The sequence below is a fragment of the Chlorocebus sabaeus genome, chromosome 3, assembly GCF_047675955.1.
Source record: "Chlorocebus sabaeus isolate Y175 chromosome 3, mChlSab1.0.hap1, whole genome shotgun sequence".
Lineage (NCBI taxonomy): Eukaryota > Metazoa > Chordata > Mammalia > Primates > Cercopithecidae > Chlorocebus > Chlorocebus sabaeus.
In genome coordinates, this window is record NC_132906.1 from 680,939 (window position 1) to 707,668 (window position 26,730).

General features: G+C 48.0%; 1 protein-coding gene across 8 annotated transcripts in view; it reads left to right on the top strand.

Moving 5' to 3' along the window:
* Nucleotides 1–26,730, top strand: part of CRYL1 (crystallin lambda 1) — a 140,894-nt gene that overhangs the window by 84,089 nt on the left and 30,075 nt on the right. For 5 of the 8 annotated variants that reach the window (XR_012091704.1, XR_012091708.1, XR_012091706.1 and 2 more), the window contains exons 6-7: nucleotides 7,671–7,776; nucleotides 14,378–14,484. Coding sequence is in view for 3 of the 8 variants with exons in the window: in XM_008021667.3 (XP_008019858.3) it covers nucleotides 7,671–7,776; nucleotides 14,378–14,484; nucleotides 16,213–16,326 (327 nt within the window). In the remaining 5 variants the exon portion in view is untranslated. Of the gene's footprint in view, nucleotides 1–7,670; nucleotides 7,777–14,377; nucleotides 14,485–16,212; nucleotides 16,785–26,730 lie in introns of those variants that run through there. The other 3 variants (XM_008021667.3, XM_073012716.1, XM_008021664.3) reach the window with 1 other exon arrangement.

The window sequence follows — 26,730 nt, forward strand, 5'->3', positions numbered from 1 at the left end:
CTCTATTTTAGGCCGGGCACGGTGGCTCAAGCCTGTAATCCTGGCATTTTGGGAGGCCAAGGCAGACGAATCACGAGGTCAGGAGATCGAGACCATCTTGGCTAACATGGTGAAACCCCGTCTCTACTAAAAATACAAAAAATTAGCCGGGCGAGGTGGCGGGCGCCTGTAGTCCCAGCTACTCGGGAGGCTGAGGCAGGAGAATTGCTTGAACCCGGGAGGCGGAGCTTGCAGTGAGCTGAGATTGTGCCACTGCACTCCAGCCTGGGCAACAGAGGGAGACTCTGTCTCAAAAAAAATAAATAAATAAAAAGCTCTATTTTAAATAAAAATCAAAGGGAAAAAGACCACCTGTGTTTGCTCTGCCCTAATTCAAATTGCCGTCAGTTTCCTTTGTTCCTGTCTAGTCTCTATTATGAACATGCTGCTCAAGTTTTTATTCATTCTTAATGGCTTTGTGGTATTTCATTTAGCTGGTCTTTTTTTTTTTTTTCTTTTAAATCCAATCTTTCCCTTACTGGGGGATGTGTTAAGGTCAGGCCTCGGTGAGCCTCTCTGCCCAGGTGGTCTCTCCTTCTGAAGTCTTTTCTGGAATAATTCTGGGAGTGGGCTCGCCCTGTGGGAGAGGAACATTTTTATGACTTGACAGGTGTAGCTGAGATGCCCCCAGAGGGGAGACCCGCCTCTCCTCCGGCAGCTGTGCACGTAGGCCTGTTCCCAGCAGCCTGGCCAGGGTGGTCCACCCGGTGTTTCTCATCTTCTTTCCCCGGAGCGCTGACTCCTGCGCGTCCTCTCGGAAGGCTCTTGACAGGACGGGTGTTTTATGGGCGTGATTCAGTGTCTTCTTGCATCAGTCCAGTGTGGTGGTGTTCAATCAACCCTTGTAGCGTTAGCAAAATTTGCTCAAGTCATTCCGCAGGAATGTCTGTGTCTTGCTTCCAAGAAAGCTTGTAAGTGCTGGCAACAGGCCGAGCAGCTCCCAAACCTGACCACAAGCCTCTGAGTAATTGTGGGGCAGCACTTAGCAGTCTTTTATTTTCGACTTACTAAAGTCCCATCTCGGCCTCACCTTCTCCCTGGAAGGTGGCGTGGGTGGGGACCACTGGGTCAGATCTTTTCCACCCTTACCATGGAGCCAGTTTCCTGTTGCATGTGGGAGAAGCAACATGTGGTGAAGAGTATAGAAAATGAAAACATGTGGGTACAGTATGTATAAGTGGAGGGAACAAACTCACAATTGTTGCTAGTTTCTCATGAGAGTCTCATGAATCATTGTGATAGTTCTCAATATAAACTTAATCTAGGCCGGGCACGGTGGCTCACACCTATAATCCCAGCACTTTGGGAGGCTGAGACGGGTGGGTCACTTGAGGTCAGGAGTTTGAGACCAGCCTGACCAACATGGTGAAACCCCATCGCTACTAAAAATACAAAATTATCCAGGTGTGGTGCCTCACACCTGTAATCCCAGCACTTTGGGAGGCTGAGGCAGGTGGGTCACTTGAGGTCAGGAGTTTGAGACCAGCCTGACCAACATGGAGAAACCGTGTCTCTACTAAAGATACAAAATTAGCTGGGCTTGGTGGCGCATGCTTGTAATCCCAGATATTCGGAGGCTGAAGCAGGAGAATCACTTGAACCCGGGAGGCGGAGGTTGTAGGGAGCCAAGATCCCGCCATCGCACTCCAGCCTGGACAGCAAGAGTGAAATTCCATCTCAATAATAGTAAGAAGAAGAATAGACTTAATCTCTAACTCTGTAACTCCCCGTAGCATTTGCAAGGGCTGGATGTTTCTCAGAGGGAGAGTCTAGTACCCCGGCTCATGCTCGAGTTATTTCTATACAAGTGATTGTTCTTGTCTGGGTCAGTCCTTGAACATCTCTGGAGATGAGGAAATCACCGAGATTTAACTTTGTTCCATCCTTTCTTTCACTAGAGACTGAGGTGGACATGCTGGTGTAATCCTTTCTTCTTGGCCGCTGCCCTGGGGTGATCTACACGAGCCCAGTGCTTGCTTCATGTCGCCCTCGTAGGGCTGAAGGTGGCAGAGTACTCTCCTTCTCACTCTTGCATTTCTTTATTTGACATTCACCTAAGATAAAACCTTTTGTGACTCCTGACTCTTAATTTTTCTCCTGTTCCTTAGTTGACCGTGGAGTTATGCCCAAACTCTGGCTGAGGAGTGGAAGGACTTGAATAGAACCTCATCCAAATTCCTGGGTAGCAAGTCTGTGTTCCTAGTGGTGATGCTAGTAGTAAAGTTATGGTAGTGTTTGCACAAGAAAAATGTGAAAATTCAGGACCAAGTTTGGGGAAAAAGTAGAGCAAGACAAAATAGATCAAAAGCTGGGAATTAGTAAAAAAGAAGTGGATGAGGAAGAATGATACGAAGAAAAATGAGAAAAGCAAGTAAAAATGAGGGCATGCAAAAAATACATGAACCAGAAAATTAAATCTAGGAATGGGATGATTACAGAGAAGGAAAGACGATTCTGTGTCGCTGGTAATCAGTAGAGGAGATAGTCATGGAGGATTTACCCATCAAATACCGTGTGCCTCCAGCACGCAAGTTTCTCTCCTGCCTTCCTCCTCTGGGACTGTCTGAGGGACCAGAGTAGGTACCTCCACATCTGTTAACCCTTTGCTATTGTTACGTTGTTAATTGTTAGATGTGTCTTGCTTCCTCCTCTCACCACCCCACAAAGAAACAAAAGTGCTTGATCCAAGATCCCTGAGGGCATCTGTCCCCTGAGAGGGTCAGCTTGGCCAGGCTACAGCGTCCAGTCACTCAGTCACACTCAGTCTAGATGTTGCTGGGAAGGTATTTGGTAGATAGTTGACTTTAAGTAAATGAAATTATTCTCCATAGTCTGGGTGGGCTAAATTCAGTTCATTGAAAGGCCTTGCAAGCAGAACTGAGATCTCCCTAAGGAAGGAGAAATTCCACCTGCAGACTGTGGGCAGTTCCTGCCTGGAATTGCCGGCCTGCCTTCCTGAAGTCCTGTCCATGGCTTTCTGACTTGCCAGGCCCACAGTCACATGAGCCAATTCCTTGACATAAAACTCTTGATGTATGTGTGTATGTGTGTGAATCTTATGGCTCTGTCTGGTAGAACCCTGAGTGATACATCCCTAAACCTTTCATTCTATTTAATATTTGTGTCATAGCAGTTGGGTATGTTATTAACTATCTTGCATTTTCTCCTTCATGGATGACAGTCTTGTGGCTCCTCTCAGCCTGGGCATTTTCTCCCACCACATCAGGTGCAAAGTATATGCCCCAGCTATCCATATGTTACTCGACTGTGGAAAAATCTCAGGTTTTAACTAAGGAAGCAGAAGTATGAAGTTTTTCAATACAAGGGGTTCCTTAACACTGTCTGGGATCTCTTTGCCCAACAATTTTCAGGACTTGAAACCAGGTTTTGAAATAACAGTGATCGTAGTGTTCATTGCTTTGTATGATTTTTTATGAACCTTTTCTTTATATGTGTGACTTGGTAATTTTACCATACAATGGAGTAAGTACTGATTGCTAAGCTGATCAATGTTAACGGAACCACAGAAAGACTGGACCCAGCTAGGGTTCCCATCTCCACACAGCTGTGCTGCCCGCCACCTGTTCCAAGGGATGGCTTGTCAGTTCCCTGTTTCAACATAAGCACTTGTTTATGCGAACAGCATAAGCACGTGGATAGCTGGGGCATGTACTTTGCACCTGATGTGGTGGGAGAAAATGCCCAGGCTGAGAGGAGCCACAAGACTGTCATCCATGGAGGAGAACACGCAAGATAGTCAATAACATACCCAACTGCTGTGCCACTTGTATATAAGCAAATGATTATTTGTCATTGTTATGATAATATTAGGTCACAGATGTCACAGGCTTTGGGTGGAATTGAGCTCAGTGGCACAATTAAGCAACCTGAGCTTCAAAACATCCTATATGGGAAAGCTTTAGTTCGGCAGCAAGTGCAGCAGGGGAAACTCAAATGTTTGCCTTGGGGACATGAAATCCTCGTTGTGCAGCTTCTCAACCGGATGCCTTGTGGTCCTTTTCTTTCTCTGTATTTAGCTTCTTGGTAAAAACTCAAGCTTTAAGAAACTATTTCAGAAATTCAAATGGGCAGAAAGGAGGAGTGAGAAAGGGAAAATATCAAAACGTTTTCCCCTTTTCTAGCTTGTTCTGCTGGTGACTAGTGACTGATGGAAGACCGACAGCCCTCCTCTAGGTGAAATCAGGCAGAGCTGAGAACACAGGAGTTGGAGGGAGTGGCTCCTCCCATGTCATGGGGCAGCATGGAGGACCCTTCTCAGGCATTAGTCAGGGGCTGTTAGCTCAGATGATACAAACCAAAAAGGAACTACTCTTGGGGGGCTCACCTTTCTTCTATTTTGCAATCCTAAAAGTGATTTTTTAAAAATCAGCTCTAAAAATACTCAATACGATTCTAAAAGAGCCAAGCCAAATAACATGGCAAGGATGGGGTGCTTCCATACTTGCATACTTCCCAGGTTGAATACTAAAATGAACACTTGGGGCTGTTTGGAATGTTGGCCTGGAAAACAAGGTTGAGGGAGAGTCTGCAGGCCGCCTGGCTGCCTTTCACAGCATTCCAGAGCATTCCAGAGTCCACGGGGGTGCGAGGGGCCACAGCCCAGGCCTTCCAGCAGCCTGGAGAGAGGGCAGGGAGCCACCCTTCCTGCCTCCAGACCTCCTGCCAGGGAGAGGAGGTGGCAGTGCCTGTGTTCCACACAGGATTCTTGACGGTTCTGGGCGTTTCTGTGGGCCTTCTGTAGCTCTCCCCGCACCCCCACGATGCGCCTGACCCCTTACAGCTTTGCTGTTGGGAGGAAAGGAGGCGACCTCCGCACCTTCGCAGTGACCTGCACGGACTGATTCGCTTTCCTTAGCAGTCACAGTGAACATGGGGTGGGGTGGTTTAGAACTCGCAGGAAACCCGTAGATACCATTTCACCCTACCAGATTAGCCGTACTTTGCGGGGGTGAGGACACCCAGCGTGGCGAGGCTGAGGCGCGACGGGACCTGTTCCACACCGTGCTGGAGGCCGGGCCGCAGCGAGGGGGAGACGCGCGCTCTGGGCCCTGTGCGGTGTCCCTGGCTGCCCTGAGCACAGGAGCCCCAGACTAGCCACAGGCCACGGCCGCAGGGTGGGAGAGTCAACTCAGGTCCCTGCATGAAGGAGATGGACACATGACGCAGGCTAATCTGAGAAACAGGGTGGCGAGAGACAAGTCACGCAAGGACGCACGCTCAGTGATTCCGTTTACAGGAAGATGAGAAACGGACCAGCGGCAAACGCTGCGGTTGAGGAATGTGGACACGGGCGGCCGGTCTAAAGCGGGAAAGCAGCCACCGCAGAGGGCAGGTGCGGGCCAGAAGCGGGGAGTCTGCGGTCGAGGCCGGGGGGTTTGCTTTGTGACTCTTCTGGAAACGTGGACTGTGGCTTGTTCAGTCTCGATAGGTTTGTGTCCCATGTGCGCACACAAAACGAAACGCACAGTGGCTGTCCAAAAGGGAGCTGCGGGTCCCAGTGAGTGGCCCTGGCCCTCGCCGGTGGCGTGGCTCTGGCGGTCCTCGTTCCCGGGCCGGGCCCCTGCTCCCGCCTCGCCAGCCGCTCTCTGCAGACGCAGGTGTCTAAACCCGCACACGGACCCGAGGCACCGGGGTGTCGCCCGCCGAGCCGGTTAAGGGGCACGGCGGGGGTTTTGAGCCCCTTTTCTCGCTTCTCGGGGGACCCCTGGGGCTGCCCTGGAGGCCCAGGAACCTGGAAGGCAGGCCCAGGCGCCCCAGGCTCGCGGGAGGGCAGAGGGCGCCTCCCTGCAGGCCGCTGTGCCGGTCCCCGCAGAGCCCTCGGCCGAGCAGGCCCCCAGCTCCGAGACGCCTCTGGGCAAAGACAGGCTCTGCCGCACCCCGGGGAGGGAGACGCGCTGTGGACCAGCGGCCCGGGCCGTGGCTGGGGGCGGGTGCGCGCGTGGGGAGGTGCCCCGGGGTAGGGAAACCGGGCCCAGCCGAGGGCAGGCGGGGCCGCCCAGGCCGCGATGGGAAGGGCGGGCCGCACCGTCCACCGTCGGGCTCTCGCAGGCGGGCGGGCCGGCGCTGCTGCCTCTGCCCCACCGAGCTGCGGGAAAACAGCCCCCAGACGTATCCGATGAGACCCGGGGCGGCGGATTCCGCGGAGTGCTGCCCGTCTGGGCCGTGGAGGGGAAAAGGTGGCGGCTTCCCTCCGCCCGCCCTCCTGGCAGTGGCAATGCCCAAGGGGGAGGCATCCTCCGACGGGAGGGGCCGCAGATCACTATCTGCGCTTCCCTGCCTCCATCCCAAAGCCACGTGAGGCCAAGGAACACAGGTGGCTGATCAGACGTCCAACCTCAACACATAACAGCTTGCCTCTTGCTTTGAAATTTACATTGCAGAAGATTCTAGGGCCCCACCTTAGCAAACAAACCCATGGTTCTAAGCTGCATTTCATCAAAGAATATCACTTTTTACGAACTCATTAAAAGTTGAACAAGGCCGGACTTGCAGGCGGGTGAAGCCTGGAGAGCACCTTCCCACGTCTTTTGATGGCTCTAATCTTACTCCCCCCGGGTCCTAGGCAGAAATCTAGAAAGTCCTTCCTGCCCTTTTCCTAGGATGCCCCCTCCTCACGCTCCCCTTGTCCTCAGCCTCTCCCACTCCCTACAGCTGCAGGCTGTCCGTTGGTTGTAGGGTGAGATGAGGAGGCAGGGAGGTCAAGAGGAATGGATTTCAAACCCTAGTGGATTGCAGGGATGGAAAAGGTGAATTTGTGTTTGACCATTTCACACACAAAAAAACCATATATATATGGTTTATATATATATATGACTTTTTTTTGAGACCGAGTCTCGCTCTGACACCCAGGCTGGAGTGCAGTGGTGCAATCTCAGCTCACTGCAACCTCTGCCTCCTGGGTTCAAGCGATTCTTGTGCCTCAGCCTCCTGAGCAGCTGGGACTAGAGGCATGCACCACCATGCCCAGCTAATTTTTTATATTTTTAGTAGAGACAGGGTTTCACCATGTTGGCCAGGCTGGTCTCAAACTCCTGACCTCAGGTGATCTCCACACCTCGGCCTCAGAAAGTGCTGGGATTACAGGCATGAGCCACCACGTCAAGCCATTTATAACATACAATAATATTATAGTTTTGTCCTGCAAAATTCAATCAAAATACTCTCATAAGTTGAGCATCCCTAATCTGAAAATCCAAAATCTAAAATGCTCCAAAATCTAAAACTTTTTGAGCACTGACATGAGATAGCGATACCTTTGCTTTTCTGATGGTTTTGTGTACACAAACTATTTCATGCACAAAATTATTGAAAATATTGTGTAAAATTACCTTCAGGCTAGGTGTATATGAAACATAAATAGATTTTGTGTTTGTTCACAGGCCCCATCGCCAAAATATCTCATTATGCATATGCTAATATTCCCAAATCTGAAAAATATCAGCCATCCAAAACACTTCTGGTCATAAGCATATTAGATGGATGGTACTCAGCTTGTGTAGTGCTTTGGAGAGGATTTTGGGATCCTGCTCTAAAGAAGTTAGGATGGAAGTGGTGGTCATGAAATTGTCTTTTTACAGAACTCATCTATGCCGCCCATTTTCTCCATGTAGGAAGGAATCGTGTCTCCTAGCGACCTGGACCTTGTCATGTCAGAAGGACTGGGCATGCGGTATGCGTTCATTGGACCCCTGGAAACCATGCATCTCAATGCAGAAGGTATGCATCTGGGGCCAGGTTAGGAATCCCATTCTATTTAGTGTGGTCATGGGTTTTGTAAACCATCACATTTTGCCTTTTCTTACAACTGAATAGAGACAGTGGGATATATAGGAGATGATGGCCAGCCCTGGTGTTTCACAGACAAGGCAGGGATGCGAAACGCTGTGTACTGAGATGTCAGTCCATGCAGAGTGCGTGCACCGCAGGGCTCCGCGTGGTGCGTTCTGCTCAGGTGAGAGCTCGAAAGAAGAGAGGTGGGTGATGTCACGGAAACTCCGCTGCGTGTCACCCGGCCTGGCAGAAGGGAAAGTGGTAGTTTCCTGAGGAAGATGATGACATTATTTCCAGAGGCAAGAAGAAAAGACAGGGCTGACTTAACCCTTAACCCTCAGGGACCTCTGCTGGATGTATCTTCTGCCCAAATATGAGTGAGGTTTCTTCTAGAAGGCTAGGGAGCCTATAGTGAGGGCTTCCACAGGCTGGGAGCTGGGGAGGGGTCTGTGGGTGGGGCAGACCAGACACTGGCCAGATGCCACCTCCAGAAGGCTTGGGGGGAATTAGGTCTGAGCCCATTATCTGTGATCTGGTAACTCTAAAGGAAAGACGACTTGAGAAGGACAAGAAGCTTCCAAGAGTGAAACTCTGTCAACCAGATTTTAATTGATCCAAAAAGAATATGTCATTTGATAACCAATAAAACTTATAGCAAATTAGAACAAAGTAAATTTTAAAAACTATGTATAAAATCTGGAGAGAGATGTAACCTAGATGTTATTATTGCCAGCTATCTCTTGGTACTGAGATTGTAAGTAACTTTTAGTATCTTTTTGCTTGTCTGTGTTATATATTTCTACAGCTACTATAGATTAATAATAATATTACTAACTTGGAAAACGTATAGAAAGAGAAAAGAACTATTGTTTGCAGCTCCATGGTCTGCATTTAACAAAGGATACTGAGAAGCTGGGGCTTATCTAGAAAAAAGTGACCAGATCTCTTGTATGTCTCTCGGTCTGTATCTTTTGTGGAGTGGAAGTGGAGTGAAAGACTGGAAATGGCAAGCAGACAGACAGGTTTGGGCTCAGTACATGGCAGGAAGAACTTTCTAGTAACAGGAGCTGATGTCCAGGAAAGGTCCATGCTTTAAGTGGGTAACTGAGCAGGGGACTTGGTTGCCTGCCTGTGGGAGGTTTAGATGTTGAGAGGAAGCTCCCTCCGTGAGAGGGAAGGTTAAGAGTTTGTGACCTCTCTCAGTCTGTTTGACTTCAGTTCTATAATTTCAGTATTACATTTTGGTAATAGTTCAGTCAGTTTTCACAGTAGTTAATGAAATATGCTGTCTGATGAATAATTCAAGGCAGCTTTACTAGACATGTTCCTGCACATAGCAGGTGCACAGATGATTTCTGAAGTGGATGGGCCGTGTGTTCTCTGCTTCAGTCCTTATCAGAATCAAGCTAAGAGGAGCTAAGAGGAGTGGAGGGAAGAGGGGAATCTGCTCCAGCACTTGTGTGTTAGTTTTATGGGAAGATAACCACTGAATAGAGGAAGATAATGTAGAGAAAGACGGCCTCATGCAATGAAACAAGAGTCTTGTTGTATTATTAACACAAAGTCTTAGACCATTTCAAACGGTGTTTTCAACCAGAACCTCAAAACTTGTGAGTGTATTTAAGCATTGGATATGTATTTAGATTTGTATATATATTTAAGCATTTGAAATGTATAGAAATTTATACATTTGAAATGTATATAGACGCTGCCTGATAACCACTGTGTTTTTCTTTGTTTTTTTTTTCTTCTTGAGAAAAATAAGATAATTGAGGTATCATAATAAATAGATAGGGACAGAACTGAGAACAGCTTTGACTTTCAAACAAATAGAAACAGAAGCCAATGAAACCAGAAACTCAAGAATCAAATAGAGTGGCAGACAGGAAGGAGGCCCATAACAGTTTTTCAAACAAAGCAGATATGATAAGAAAACCTAATTGGCTTCATATGATAATGGTGGACGGATGTAGTTTTCAACTTCAGAGCATTCCAAAGACCAGACTTGGAGAATTATAAGATCTGGCTGGGAACCCATGGAAATGTTCATCATTCTTCCCTGTGTCACCCAGAATATATCAAGATTGGAGTTGGGAGAATTTTTTTTCTTTTCTGATACTGTTTTCATAAAGCCAGCATCTCAGGTTAAGGATAGTTATTAGCCTGAAAAGCTACCATTTATCTAGAACTAGTGCAGATATTTTAGGATTTATTTTTAATCTAATGAAATAGTGTCTGAGAAACAGGAGGCCAGCGTGCCATTGCCTTTTGGCTCCTTTTACAAACAACACCCCAAAGGACTTGCCCTCAGAATGGTGGTTCTGGCCTGTGGAGCCAGTGGGCCGACTCCTTACCCTGGCTTTCCAGCCTACTGGCTGTATAACCTTGGGCAAGTGACTTAAGTTCACTGCATCTCAGTTTCCCCATCTGTGAAATGGGGACAACAGTAACTGCTTCCTCAGGGTGGTGTGAGAATCGAACCAGATGGAAGCTCTTAGCTGGATTGCTGGCACCTATTAAGTCCTTAATACATGTATTCAAATAGAGTTTTGTCTTGTTTGTTTCATGTACTACCTTTCTAGTTTTTTTTCGTTGTTGTTTTATTTTTAGTTTTTAAAATTCTTCCAAAAAGATTCACAAGTGCAGAGAGAGGAATAAATACAGATTAGGATTTTTGCTGTGGCATGGAGAAGCCTCTAGAGCCAGGTACCTAGAGTTTCCCAGCCTGGTTTATTTCTTTGCTAAGCTTTAGACTCACAGGTCAGTAGAGAGACGAACTGCTCTGTCTTGTCCCTGGGGCTGTTTGGGTTCCTCCTGCGTTTTGTTCTGCTTGAAATGAGGACATCTCAGAATCTGGCAGCGTGGAAATCACCTCCATGGGAAGTGGATCTTTATTTACCATTTTGCCTCACAGATTTCCTCTCCTGTGTAGACACTTGCCTTTGTTAAAACTGAGATGCCTGGTGGCTAGTGGGTTTGGTTGATTGACCGGGAAGTGATTATTTGCCAGCCAGTGGAAGAAGGTGAGCCGATGGGCGGGGACTTGGTGAGGTAAGGTGAGGGGCCCAGGTCAGTTCTGCCTCCCCTACCCTGGGCAAGTCCTCACTCAGGTGGGAATTTGATCCTGAGAGGAGGAATGAGATAATGTCGCTCTGTGCTTTGAGGCATTTTTGATCTTCCTTAATGAGTTCTGTAAAACCCTGTCTCCAAAAAGCAGGTCATTCACATAGGTATGGGTTCACAGCTGTGTGAAGGAAAGCCGGACTTCCCGGTATGGGTGGCAATCAGGGCTCTCCAAGGAGCTGATGTCTGATCCCTCCTAGTGGCTGTGGCCTCGGGCTGGGGTCAAGGCCTCCTCTGGTGCCTGCTCCATACATGGGAACAGAAAGGATTCCTGCCTGTGCACCTGGGCACTCACTCAAACCCACTGTTCTCAGAGGCCCACAGCCCAAGGCTCCCAAGTTAGAAAGCAGCAAGTTAAGCTACATCCAATCTCACGAGAATCAATTCTTTTTTCTACTTTTTTTCTTTTTCTGGATAAGCATCTCTTAAGAAATTAGGTTCAGAATCTTCTAAAAAGCCAAGCTGTACAAGGATGTTGGAAGAATTAGAACTCAGAAGGACAGAGGGCATGGAAGCATAGAAGAAAAAATACAGGGGAGGCTGGATTCGATAGAAATCGTGGGGAAGGGCAGACCAGGGGGATCAAAAGTGACGTGGGCTGTGTTGTGTTTTTCCTATTTCCAAAGAAATTGGCATTTTAGAGTAATTTGCACCCAATTCCCCTCTTATGGTGTAGAGAAACCAAAATAATTGTTGAAAATAAATTATACCTCCCTAAAATGGAAGGGGGGGAGGTACAAAGAACAATCACAGTCATAAGTTTACTGGAACATGGTTGTAAATAATCAGGCAGATGCAGGTCGTGAGTCTAAGTCACAGCGAACTCCTGCCCTTGGAGCACCCGGAGGCTGCACCCATCTCATAGTGAGCACATGGTGTGGGAGCCTGAACTTTGTCACAGACAGTGAGGGCTCTTCGTCCCAACAGCATGTTACAAAAAGTTTTTATATCACTAAGACTGACATTTCAAAGGGTTTCCTGAATGAAAATGGGGAAAAGTATGAATTGCACTATCATGAATTCCAGCATTTAAAGCTTTATTATAAAGCATTTTATTCTGTTCTGTAGAAATAGATGTCCCTTTAAAACTTTACAAAAGCAGAAAGGAAAGAAAGTTCTAGAAAGCTCCTGGGAGATTCAAATGGTTTCACAGGACAGGGGGAGATGAACACTTGCTCAGAGAATGTGACGTGTTCCAGAGGGCAAGTGCTGTGTGAACTGAACCCCTGGCCTGTTGCTGCTCTGGTAGGAGAGGGAGATGGAACCGGCTGATGAGCGGTCTTGTGAGGGCGCCTGCCTGCCTGCAAGGCGGGGATATGCAGCCATAGCCACTCTTTCCATTTTCTTCTAATTTAATATATTTTCAACTTGATTCTTGTGTCTCTGCCCCTCACCCCAAAAGGAAAGAATAAACTGTATTTGTGTCTAGATTTGTCTCCTTTCGTTTTAATACATAAACAACTAGCAAAAGTGAAGTAAATAATTTCCCAAATGAAATAAATGTATAGGTTGTTTTCTGTTCTCCAGAAACGCTAAGCCACCTCCAGTACCTGTGCAGTGCTGGAACGCTCAAGAGCCTTCCAGAATTCTGCACTGCCAAATCAGCACAGGTTAAATGAGATGAAACCCCTTCTTTTACAAACAGAGCACCCATCCGTTAATTTCAGGTGCGCATGTCAGAAAAGTTGGTGTGTTTGAGTCGTTCACCATTCAGAACCATTTTGGGGGAAATTTTAGCACACTGAGAGGGAAGAACTATTTGAAGCAAATACATTGCAACCCAGTGATTTCAGGCTTTCACATCAGCACAGGTCAATCAAAACTAAACCCCAAAGATGATGTTTGTTTATTTTTTGCTTTTTGAGCGTATCTAGTACTGATGGTTCGTATTTTAAGTTGATCATCCACAGTTTTTGTGGGGAATGGGAAGCTGAGCTGGGGCAGGCGCTGCACGTTCTGCGGCTTCCTTTGTCCGCGTGTTATCGTTGTAGGCGGACTGGCCAGTTGTTGAGCCTTTAAGGGTTTGAAAGATGTGGGAAACGGGTCAGGGTGGCGGCAGTAGCCCAGCCTGTGTCCTCCATGGCGCCCAGAACTAGAAACGCCGCCTCCTCCCCTTCCAGGATCCCGGCCCGGGCTTCTGACTTGACTTGCTAAGCACAGGCCGGCACCGGCGCATTCGCCCCCCGGCAGCAGGGAGGGGAGGAATGTGAGGGAGGGTGAGTCTGCGGCCCTGCGGGTCGGGGCAGGCTGGTGCCGGGTGGGGGCCCTGACTGGCCTGCGCTTTCCCCTGGCGCACCCCATTCTTGCGCAGTCAGCCTAGCCCGTGCTGCTCCCTCCCTCTCCCTCCAGGATAAGTCTCTTCACCAAAGTCCCAGGGCCTTCTCCTTAGAATCTGAGAAATCATGGCTCCCCAAGGCTGGGGAGCAGCAGGAGCGTGGGGAGCGTCCATGGGGGCTTGTGCAGCCGAGCGCCTGGCTCCATCCACCCAAACCAGCAGGGCACAAGCCAACATGAGCTCTCCAGCCAGTGCTTGAAGTGCCTGCAGCCTTGACCGTACCCAGTACAGTGGGGTCTCACTCTGTCACCCAGGTTGGAGTGCGGAGATGCTATCTCGGCTCACGGCAGCTCAGTGCTAACAGATGTGTGGCCTAACAGTGAAATAAGTGACGGGTTTACCTGAGATCTGACATCTTTAATTCTTGGAAAATGCGTTTAAGCGTTCTACACAGATAGCCCCGTACATGGCTGGAGGAAACACTTTTGGTGACATTAGGACTTACCGTGGTAGCCAACAAATCCGTGTGTGAACGCGGGCCAACCGGAGTGTCCCGTGCGATCGTGAGATGCACCAGCAGAGGTGGCATGCGAGGTCTGAGGGACCGGGCACTTTTTTTTTTTTTTGAGATGGAGTCTCGCTCTGTTGCCCAGGCTGGAGTACAGTGGCGTGATCTCAGCCCACTGCAACCTCTGCTTCCCAGGTTCAAGCAATTCTCCTGCCTCAGCCTCCCAAGTAGCTGAGATTACAGGCACCAGCCATGCCACCTGGCTGATTTTTTGGTGTTTTTAGTAAAGACGAGGTTTTACCATGTTGGCTAGGCTGGTCTTGAACTCCCAGCCTCAGGTGATCTACCCGCTTTGGCTTCCCAAAGTGCTAGGATTACAGGCATGAGCTACCATGCCCAGCCAGGCCCAGCACTTTTTGACATTCGAACACCCAGGAGCCAGTGTGGACAGTGGGTAATAGGGAGGGTTGCTTCTCCGGTGCCAGCAGGCCCACACACATTCCCCAGCTCTGTCTTGTCTTCACAGGGAGGGAGGAGTATGGCTTATCTGACCCCAGGGTAAAACTCTCTGAATGCATTTCTGGGTTTAACTAAGAATGTTTTTTCTGAGATTGTGAATTCTTGTCTTCATGCAATTCCAGGTATGTTAAGCTACTGCGACAGATACAGCGAAGGCATGAAACATGTCCTAAAGACTTTTGGACCCATTCCAGAGTTTTCCAGGGCCACCGCTGAGAAGGTTAACCAGGTGCGTAGACTCACTGTGGAGAAGCATGTCGGCCACCTGGAGCACTTGCCGCCCCTCACCTCTGCGGTGGGTGGGCGTGCATCTGCAGCTGGAATCTTGGCCCTTGATCTCGGTGTTTCCTCATTCATAACTTTGTTCATGCTTCCATCACGTCACCAGGACACCTTAAGGACAGGGTGACCAGTGAACTGGTAGCTCACTGTGACTTCTCTCTGAGGGACTGAGGTCTTTCAAGATTTGGAAAGCTGCCGTTCATTGAGGGTTTACTGCTTTTGTCTTTTATTTATTTTTTTTTAATTTATTTATTATTATTATACTTTAAGTTGTAGGGTACATGTGCATAACGTGCAGGTTTGTTACATATGTATACTTGTGCCATGTTGGTGTGCTGCACCCATCAACTCGTCATTTACATCAGGTATAACTCCCAATGCAATCCCTCCCCCCTCCCCCCTCCCCATGATAGACCCCGGTGTGTGATGTTCCCCTTCCCGAGTCCAAGTGATCTCATTGTTCAGTTCCCACCTATGAGTGAGAACATGCGGTGTTTGGTTTTCTGTTCTTGTGATAGTTTGCTGAGAATGATGGTTTCCAGCTGCATCCATGTCCCTACAAAGGACACAAACTCATCCTTTTTTATGGCTGCATAGTATTCCATGGTGTATATGTGCCACATTTTCTTAATCCAATCTGTCACTGATGGACATTTGGGTTGATTCCAAGTCTTTGCTATTGTGAATAGTGCTGCAATAAACATACGTGTGCATGTGTCTTTATAGCAGCATAATTTATAATCCTTTGGATATATACCCAGTAATGGGATGGCTGGGTCATATGGTACATCTAGTTCTAGATCCTTGAGGAATCGCCATACTGTTTTCCATAATGGTTGAACTAGTTTACAATCCCACCAACAGTGTAAAAGTGTTCCTATTTCTCCACATCCTCTCCAGCACCTGTTGTTTCCTGACTTTTTAATGATCACCATTCTAACTGGTGTGAGATGGTATCTCATTGTGGTTTTGATTTGCATTTCTCTGATGGCCAGTGATGATGAGCATTTTTTCATGTGTCTGTTGGCTGTATGAATGTCTTCTTTTGAGAAATGTCTGTTCATATCCTTTGCCCACTTTTTGATGGGGTTGTTTTTTTCTTGTAAATTTGTTTGAGTTCTTTGTAGGTTCTGGATATTAGCCCTTTGTCAGATGAGTAGATTGCAAAAATTTTCTCCCATTCTGTAGGTTGCCTGTTCACTCTGATGGTAGTTTCTTTTGCTGTGCAGAAGCTCTTTAGTTTAATGAGATCCCATTTGTCAATTTTGGCTTTTGCTGCCGTTGCTTTTGGTGTTTTAGACATGAAGTCTTTGCCCATGCCTATGTCCTGAATGGTACTACCTAGGTTTTCCTCTAGGATTTTTATGGTATTAGGTCTAACATTTAAGTCTCTAATCCATCTTGAATTAATTTTCATATAAGGAGTAAGGAAAGGATCCAGTTTCAGCTTTCTACTTATGGCTAGCCAGTTTTCCCAGTACCATTTATTAAATAGGGAATCCTTTCCCCATTTCTTGTTTCTCTCAGGTTTGTCAAAGATCAGATGGCTGTAGATGTGTGGTGCTTTTGTCTTTGAAAGCAGTTTCTGCACAGTTTGCATAAACAAGAGCAATAACTACCCTCCTGGTAAATTATTTCCTCTTTATGGTCCTTTTTTCCCTTCTCCTTCTCGCAGGACATGTGCGTGAAGGTCCCTGATGACCCAGAGCACTTAGCTGCCAGGAGGCAGTGGAGGGACGAGTGCCTCATGAGACTTGCCAAGTTGAAGAGTCAGGTGAAGCCCCAGTGAATTTCCTGTAATGCAGCTGCCACTCCTCTCATTGGAGGCCCCATTTGGGAACACTGGGAGCTCTTCATCAGCCCTCTGTGACACAGGGAGCAGCCCACGGAGATCCTAAGCTGGCTGTCTTGTGTGCAGCCCGAGTGCGGTGGTGCAGGCCGGTTGTCTGCCCGTCGCTTTGAGTCATAGCCCTGGGCCTGGCGGCACAGCAGCACTTGCGTTCTCAGGGCTGTCGATTTCCTGCCACCTGGGCAGATGACCTGGAGATTTTCACTTTTTCTTTTCAGCTTGATTACGTATGACTATATTTTACAGCCAGTGATTGTAGTTTCATGTTAATATGTGGCAAAATATTTTTGTAATTATTTTCTAATCCCTTTCTGAGTACTCCGCGGCCCTGCCTTTATGAGGCACCTACCTTCATTTTGCTAACGCTTATTCTGAATAAACGTTTTTGATTCCTTAAAGATGTCTTTTTTCTTCTCATTTTTTTTCTGAGAAACACAGCATTTGATCCTGATGACCGGCGTATTTTAGGGTGACCACGACGAATAAGTCATAAGCAGATACTTTTTCCCAGGCCCTTTGTCCATCACTCAGCAGACATCCAGCAATGTGTGCTTTTCCCAGAGTAGCTTCCAGTGTCCTGAGGCTGCATGATCAGATGACGTTTTTGAAACACCCCTGACTGCCCAGCCCTTAGACACCCGTGTCTCTAGCAAATTAAAGGCACCAAAGTTCTACACTAAAGTACCTGTTTGATCCAACATTCCATTATTGTCTTTTCCTAGGTCTAGTCCCAGTACCTGCCCCACCACCGCAGGGCCATGCACACCACAGTGGCCAGATGCCACCACTGGGCTCCCTTGACACTTCCCAGCCTTGCAGCCTCTGGTGCCCAGCTTCGTCCAGCAGGGAGATGCCTTTTCTTGGGGCCAGGGCTGTGGAGGTGTTGGAAGCAGTGCCCTGGTCAGGAGCCGTGTAGAAGTGGTCATCCTGGCTAACCTGTGCTCACAGGCTCTTGCCTCGCACTTGCTTATTCTCGCAGCGTGCGCTGAGCAGCTCTGATGTGCCAGGCATCCCACAGGTGGCCCCTGCCCTTCAGAAGGTCACCATAAGAGAACACAAATTGAGAATAAAACAGAACTGGTGCTCCAGAGGAATCCAACACAGGAGAGCCTGGCCAGCTGCCTGCCCCGTGTGCCCTGGAAGGCCTTGAGGAGGTGGCCCCTGAGGGGGCTCAGGTAACAGGTGGAGTCAGCCAGCCCTTCCGGGAGGAGAGCATGGGGACGGGCTGGAGTGCTCTGGAAATGAGGAGCTGCCCACCCTGACCACAAAGGAGCCCTGGAGGGGATGCTGAGTGGGGCCAGAGGGGGAAGAATCCAGGGACTGTGCCAATGGCTGTGCCTTCACCTAGAACCAAGCATTCTGCAGGCAGGGAGTGCTCCATCAGGTCAGGCTCTCGGAAAGCTCATCCCACAGCAGAAGGGACCAGCCTGGAGGCACAGAGTGTTGGGGTCCACGTGAGAGCAGGTCGGGCAGTGAATGCAGAAACCATCCCGGGTGGAACCCACAGTCCCCGCAGGACCCGAGAGAGGCAGGAGGTTGGAGCTGATGTCACCCACGAGATAAGGAGATGAGGGGAGAGGCAGGAAATATGAGTGCCCCGATACGCAAACTTCACCGAAAAGCTGATGTGGCCAGACATGAAGGAGGCTTCAGCAGGAAAAGGATCCTTCTCCTCATCTGATTAAGTTTCAGAAATTCCTGAACTGGTGACTAAATCCCTCACCCCTCACACCCTGTGACCTACTGACAGAGTTCCTTTCCGTCAGGTCTGTGCTTCTCCCTGAGCCTCCGGCTTTGGCCGCTTTCCTTCTGCTCGCTCCCGGGTCTTGGCCCTGTCACTGTGCCGTCCCCTGTGCCTGCAGACTCCCCTGATGAGCCGGCCAAGGCCATCTGCAGTTCCCAGGCCCAGATGTGGGGTCGCTGAAATGAGGGGGGCATGGGGTGCAGGTGGCCCCACCCATGGCCTGCGGGGCTCATGGCATCCCTCAGCCACGCGTGCCAAGAGGAGCGGCCACGGCAGCCCTGGGCAGCACTGGCGCCAGCGTGCAGGGCGGACCTCTGCATGACTTTGAGGGACATCCATTCATTTAAGTTCTATTTTCCCACTTTTGCTGTCAGGCATTTTGTGTGGATATCAGGCATGTTCTGGCAGAAGGAAGCAGACAGAAGCTTCATGATCTTGCTTGAAGCAGGCACAGTGTGCAATGCAGATCAGCTGTGGGAATGCCCAGAGAGTCTCACGTAAGGGCTGAAAAGTCAGGCTCTTCAGGCTGGAGAACAGCAGCGAGCTCATTTACGGTTCTGGGCCCAGCTTCAGGAAGACAGTTATGGAAACAGCTGGATAGAGCCAGGGATTGGCCCAAGACAGAGCTAAAGGGAGAGCGGGGTATGTGAGCCTAACTTCACACAAAACCCAAGCAACAGGCCCTTCAGATGTAAGTGGGAGGGCTTCAAAGCAATCAACTCTGGCTTATGGAGGCCTTTCTGCTTTTCAGTTTGCCGTCCCTGGGGTCCGGCTACCAAAGCATTTGTTTGCTTTGTTAGTTTAGTGGCTGTATAATTTCATGTGACAGTTTTACCGTAAATATCCTCTTTCTGTTCCAGGATCCCATCCAGGAGCTCACATTGCATGTCATTGTTCCGTCACCCAGTCTCCTCTGGTCTGTGCCCATTTCTCAGCCTTGCCTTGCTTGGAGCGGGAGAGAGTGACAGGGTGTACAGGTGGGGTGTGTGTGCACATGTGTGTGCAGTTCTACAGAGGTAATCAAGGAAGATGATTATAACATTTGTGCAGAGACCCACAGGAGTGTGCAATGAGACCACGGGGAGCTCTAGGGAAGAGCGCTGCAGGGAGAGAAATCAGAAGGGCAGAGGCCCTGAGGTCAGGGTGAAGGGGTGCGTCCAAGGGGCAGTTGGATGGTCCATATGGCTGAGTGGCAGGAGTGAGCGATGGAGACGGTGGCGGGGGACAGACCAAGACAGGAAGGGTGGGAGCCGAAGGCTGACAGGAGGACTGGCTCACACTCTGTGAGGTGGGAGGCCAGAGGAGCAGCGCCATCTCGCTCTGTTTCTCAAAGCCCTTTCTGGCTTGGGTGGAAGAGGGACTGTCCAGAGGCTGGGGTGGAAGCAGGGAGTCCAGGCTTTCTTGCCACTGTCTTGGTCAGGGATGGCAGCAGAGGTCTGAAGGAGGAGGAGGGGAGCAGCAGCCAGATTCTGGAGCTGTCTTAGAGATAAAGCCAACAGGATGGGCAGACAGTGTGTGGGGATGAGAGAAACACAAATGTCAAGGACAACTCTTCTGTGGATGGAGGGAGAGTTGCCGTTTCCTGGGATGGAGAAGATGGGTGGGCAGGAGAGTAGGACCCAACCGTGACCAGAAAGTTGCTTGCTAGCTTGGTGTCTGAGCAGGGGTGTGGTGGGCGCTGCTGAGCCGTGACAGCCTAGGGGAGGGAGCTTGTAGTTCCGTGGGAAGGAGCTTGGCCCTTCATGGTGATGGGAAGAACACAAGACCAGTGCCTAGGCTCCCTCCACATTCTGTTGTCACCATTTTGTCTTCGAAGAGATGAATAAGGGAACTGTGGCTGATTCTGCCACAGTTCCCTTATTCAATAAATGTGTTTAGAGCAAGGACTATGTAGGCGTCTGAGGCTATGGAATTGTGTTGACCTTGACCGTGACAAGTTCCCAGTCTGGTGGGGAAGATGCACACATGAAGAGAAAAGCATAATTTAAAACTGCAAGTGCAACCACAGAGCCATGCACAGGGTGGGTGTCCCAGGAGCACCCGGGAATGATGGTGGGTGACAAGGGCTGTCGGGGGTGTTTCATAAAGTAGGTGATGTCTCCGTTGTCAGTCAAAAAAGAGAGAAGAAAAGTCTAGTCGAGGTGAATTCCTACAACCTAGAACAGCATCGGGTCCATGGAAGGGACCAAAGGAGTAATTGTTGAGGCCAGGCATGGTGGCTCATGCCTATAATCCCAGCACTTTGGGTGGCCCAGGCGGGTGGATCACCTGAGGCCAGGAGTTCGAGACCAGCCTGGCCAACATGGTGAAATCCTGTCTCTACTAAAAGTACAAAACAAAACAAAAAATTAGCCGGGCATTGTGGCGGGCACCTGTAATCCCAGCTACTTGGGAGGCTGAGGCAGGAGAATTGCTTGAACCTGGGAGGCAGAGTTAGCTGAGATCGCGCCATTGCACCCCAGCCTGGGTGACAAGAAAGAAACTCTGTCTCAAAAAAAAAAAAAAAGAAAAAGAAAAAAGAAAAAAAGAAAAAAGAAATAATTGTTGAAAGAAAGAATGAAAGGTCATAGAAGGGAGGAGCCGTAGATGGCAGAAAAGCGTATTGTGATCGGGTGGTCTGGACCTCCAGCCCTGGCCCCTTAAAGGCGACGCTCTTTGTGTGTGTCTGGAAGACATCCCACCCCACAGGGCTTGTGCAGCGGGCTCGCCTTCATCCTGTGCGCATTTCATTTCCTGTCATCACGGTTTACCTTCGTTGTGGGCCTCACCCTGAGACCAACCTCACATCTAAGTGCAAAGGGCAACTTAAGCACTAATTAAACCCCCAAGCCATATAGCCGTCCAACGTTTTCTAGTTCTGTTGGCTTCCTTCTAGCCTGGCTGACATCAGAGACGTTAGCACAGTCCATGGGGCAACTGAGAGGAGGGTTACAGGCACTTCGGTATGTGTCAACGTTGTCTCTTCAGATCTTTCTCCATTTTCCTTGTATCACTCTCCCTTTTATGTAGGCAAAAGCTAGAAACGTCTACAAACAGGCTGCCAGATATCCTGCATGTAAATATGGCATAAAATATCATCATTGGTGAAGCTTCTACACCCAGCAAAGGCATCTGGAGAAGACCAAGCCATCTTCACACAAGCGTCTCGGGCATGGAGTGACAGGCTGGAAGCCTGAGGAAGGGACTTGAGTCCAGGGACTCTGCGTTTGTCCTCTTTGCATCCCTGGCCCTCAGCCCTAGTGCTGTTCATAGCAGGTACCCAGTAGGATCTAAGCGCAAGGCCACAGACACAGGCGGAGCTCCCAGTCAGGGGAGGGTGGCATCCCTTTTCCAGGCTGGTGGACATGGGGAAACTGCCCACTTGTCGCACCTTGGAGGATGGGGCAGAATGTGGGGGCTTCAACCCCACACCTGAGTGTAGATCACGAGTGCGAGGGGCATTTTATACTAATTTTGTGGTTTCCTTCTTTCTTCCTGCTTTCTGGGATTTTGCTGTTCCGTTTCCAGATAGGATGGCAGCTCTGAACTTCAATCCATGTCCTTTTAGCCTGATAACATCACTCCTTCCTGCTTGACTGCCTGTTTTGCCTTGCCGGATAGCGTCCTCCAGGGAAAGCCGGTTAAATGTGGGGCTCGTTAATGAGTTCTTTTTCTGTCCAGGATGAGGTGTGTGCCTGCTTCGGGTTGGTTTCTTGTGTCTTCAAACGGTTGCTGATTATATTCTGAGAAGGGTTTGTCATTGCTGTTAGCAGGACTAATGTCCAGTACAAGTGACTAGAATCAGAACCTACCAGAGGAGCTTTGACAGATCCGGATGCTGAGTCTCCATCCCAGACACGTTACATCAGAATTTCTGGGTATGGAAGCCCAAGCAGCAGTATTTTTAAATCATCCCCGGTGATTTCTGTGTGTAACCAAAGCTACCAGCAGCAACACTGCGGAGGCTAAAGCAACCCCATATTGGATGCGAGCTGTGTGAACTTCTGATGAACCTGTGTTCTGGGAATGCTTCTAAGATCTCTACTTACACTGCTGCTGTAAATCCTGCCCTTAGCTCAAAATGACCTTGATCAGAAATCCTGCCCTTAGGCAGATTCACATAGAATTCTTACCTGTCTCTCAGGGATCCACTTCCCCTGTCCTACACTTTCCTCACCTGTGGTACGTAAGCTCTGGGTCTGCAGGGTGATGGCGCAGGAGTCCACCAACTTGTCCCACAGCTGCTGGGGACAGGGCTTCTGCTCGCGAGTGCCTGTTAAACATTTCTTCCTGAGAAATTGGACGTGTCAGCCTTTTTCTTTGTCCCCTCAGCTTCTTTGGACTTTGGAAATAGGTTTGCATAGACCTGTTCACCATGGAACATTTGTTGAGCCTTTATTATGTGTCAGCATTTCTCACTAATTATTTTACTGGATTCTCTGGTAGCCTTATTATTTTCATAGGAGAAAACCAAGGCCTAGGTAAGTGAAGTAAAGGTCCAATGTCACACAGTTAGAATGTTCCAAAGCCAGGATTTGCCTGTAGTCAGTCTAACTTCAGACCTCCAGTGAACACACTACACTTTATTGCCATGCATTAGGGAGGACAGGTTCAGAGGGGAAGACTGCACATTTAGTTTTGCATGAATAGTATTTTTACAATTGGCATAATTTATTTTACAATTATCCATATTGTCAGATAGTTGGGATACTGTCGATAGACAATATTCTGCACAGGATATTTTGTACATAAACCTAAGGAAATCTTTACTGATTTGCTTTACAAATCAGTAAAGATTTACTTAGGATAAATTACTAGAAGAGGAAGTAGTTGGTAAATTGATAGGAATTTTTAAAAATCTTGGTATAGTTTGCCAGACACCTCTCACAATGAACAAGAATGCTGGGTAGACCATGGCTGGGGTAATTTTTTCACTGGGAGACGCATAATAGGATTGTTTTTATTTCAACTCGCCAATCTGGACTTGGACATCTGATTTTTATTCCATCTTTCTGGCTGTTGACGTTGAATTTGTTGAGCCTCAGACTTGTCCTTCGGAATGTGCTTGGGCCATTGTCTGATGGGCTTCCTGGTAGGGGTAGTGCCTGGAAGAGAATGGAAGGGGGATGGCACTGTTCACACACACACACACACGTTCACACACACACACATGTTCACACACACACGTTCACACACACACGTTCACACACACACACACGTTCACAAACACACACCCATGTTCACACACATGTTCACACACACGTTCACACACGTTCACACACACACACACGTTCACACACACATGTTCTCACACACACACGTTCACACACACGTTCACACAAACACACACATGTTCACACACACGTCCACACAAACACACACATGTTCACACACACGTTCACACACGTTCACACACACGTTCACACACACACACGTTCACACACACACATGTTCTCACACACACACGTTCACACACACACGTTCACACACACACACACGTGTTCACACACACACGTTCACACACACACGTTCACAAACACACACACGTGTTCACACACACACGTTCACACACACACACACGTTCACACACACACATGTTCTCTCACACACACGTTCACACACACGTTCACAAACACACACACATGTTCACACACGTTCACACACGTCCACACACACATGTTCACACACACGTTCACACACGTTCACACACACGTTCACACAAACACACACACGTTCACACAAACACATGTTCACACACACGTTCACACACGTTCACACACACACATGTTCACACACACATGTTCTCACACACACACGTTCACACACACACGTTCACACACACACGTTCACAAACACACACACGTGTTCACACACACACGTTCACACACACGTCCACACACATGTTCACACACACGTTCACACACGTTCACACACGTTCACACAAACACATGTTCACACACGTTCACACACGTTCACACACATGTTCACACAAACACATGTTCACGCACACATGTTCACACACATGTTCATGCACACACATGTTCACACACGTTCACACACACATGTTCACACATATGTTCACACACACACACAAACACCCCCCACGGAGCAAAACAGGTACTTCGGCAGCTGAGTCACAGCCGCAGCCCAGCTGTCTCTTAGGCCACCCAGGAATTTCCTGGCCATGTTTACCTTTTCACAACCACCTTTCCAGAATTCCCTGTCATCCTGACCTTTGGAGTGATTTCTGAGGTTGGTGAAAAACTAAGATGAGATTTTTTAAAAACATGATACACTCTTTCTGGATTGACTGCCTTCTTGTTTGGTGGTGAAAGGGCAGGAACAGAAGAAAGCTGAACACACGGCAGGATATGTGTGAGCCTCATTTGGTTGGAGCAGGATCAAGACGATTGTTCTTAGCTCTTTCTTTAAAAAAAAATTTTTTTTACGGCAGACTGATAACCTGGCATTTGTAGATATTTTCAAAGCATTGTTTCAAATAGAAAATGCTATGTAAACTGAAACAAAAAGTTGATCATGCGCAGCTCTGTAATGCAATGCCCTAAATTTTTCTTCTTTTCTTTTTACTTATTATTATTATTATTTTTTTTGAGACAGTCCTGCTCTGTCACTAGGCGGGAGTGCAGTGGCGCTATTGTAGCTCACTGCAGCCTCAAATTCCTGGGCTGAAAAGATTCTCCTGCTTCAGACTCCCTGGTAGCTGAGATTATAGACCTGAACTACCATACCCAGCTAATTAAAAGAAATATATTTTGTAGAGATGGGGTCTCACTGTGTCGCTCAGGCTGTCTTTTCCTTTTTAAAATGCTCTTTTCTGGAGAACTAACACAAGATTGGTGGTTTCTCCAAGGCATAGCGCCACTGCATGGAAAATTTAAAGCCACGCTTAAAAGTGTTTTTGAGGTTAAATTCAGAATCTGTTGAAAAATCAAAGTAACTTCCTGACTTCCAAGATGAGTATATCGAAACCCAACACAAATGAGTCCTGTTCAGTGTTATTGTGGTTGTGTGGTTGCTAAATCTTGGAACCAATTTCTGTGACAGCCACATGAAGACCTGCCAGCGTGTGACAGAGGAGTCCACAGATGATTACATCTGAGGAAGGTCTTTGTGTGTGAATTAACCATCTTTGTGGAGGTATCGCTACATGCAATCAAATGCACACATTTTAAGTGTATGCTTCAGTGAATTTTGATGAATGTGTACAACCACGTAGCCACCATGCCAATCAAGATATGGAACATTTCCACGTAAGGTTCTTCTGTGCTCTTTGCAATTTTCCCTCCAAACCCCTGCCCCAGGCAACGACTCATCTGATTTCTATCACCAGAGATTAGTTCCGCCGACTCTAGAACTTCTTGTCAGTGTTGTCATACGGCATGAATTCTTTTGTGTCCAGCTTATTTTGCCCTCAGAGTGATGTTTTTGAGTCACCATGTGTAGGTGTGTGTCAAGTTCATTTTTTCACGGCTGAGCAGTAGAGTTTCTATGGTATGAACATTCCATGGTTTTTCCATTCACCTGTTGATAGATACCTGGGCAGTTTTATTTTTAACCCCCAAGTGTTGGTTTTTGTGAATTAAGCTTCTGTGAACCTTTGCGTACAAGTCTTTTTATGAAAACATGTTTTTATTACTATGTCTAGAAATGGAACACATGAATGGTATTATAAGTCTATGTTTATAAGAAATGGTCAATCTGTTTTTCAATATGGTAGTACCATTTTCTATTCCTACCAGCAAGGTATAAGAGTTTTAGCCAGTCCTGGCAACATACAGAGACCCTGTCTCTGTAAAATTAAAAATAATAAAATCAGTGGGGTGTGGTGGTGCACACCTGTGGTCCCAGGTACTCAGGAGGCTGATGTGGGAAGATTGCTTGAGCCTAGGAGGTAGAGACTGCTGTGAGCCATGATCGTGCCATTACACTGTAGCCTGGGCAACAGAGTGAGACACTGTCTAAAAAAAAAAAAAAAAGGAGTTTAGGTTGCTTCACATCTTTGTCAGCACTTAACACAATTGATCTCAATTTTAGCCATTGCAGTGGATGTGAAGACATCTTAACATGGTAATTGGCATTATCTGATGATGGTGTCGAGGATCTTTTCTTGTGCTTTTTGGCCATATGTATATCTTCTTCTATGAAAATCTGTTTTCTGAATTCTAATTTTTTTTTTTTTTTTTTTTGAGGCGGAGTCTGGCTCTGTCGCCCAGGCTGGAGTGCAGTGGCCGGATCTCAGCTCACTGCAAGCTCCGCCTCCCGGGTTCCCGCCATTCTCCTGCCTCAGCCTCCCGAGTAGCTGGGACTACAGGCGCCGCCACCGCGCCCGGCTAGTTTTTTGTATTTTTTAGTAGAGACGGGGTTTCACCGTGTTAGCCAGGATGGTCTCGATCTCCTGACCTCGTGATCCGCCCGTCTCGGCCTCCCAAAGTGCTGGGATTGAATTCCAATTTTTAAAATTAAAATTGTTTTAAACTTTTATTTAAAACTTTTTTTAGAGATAGAGTCTCACTGTGTTACCCAAGCTGGTCTGTAACTCCTGTCTTCAAGTGATCGTCTCTCTTCAGCCTCTGAATTTCCATTCTTAATGGCTTGCTTGT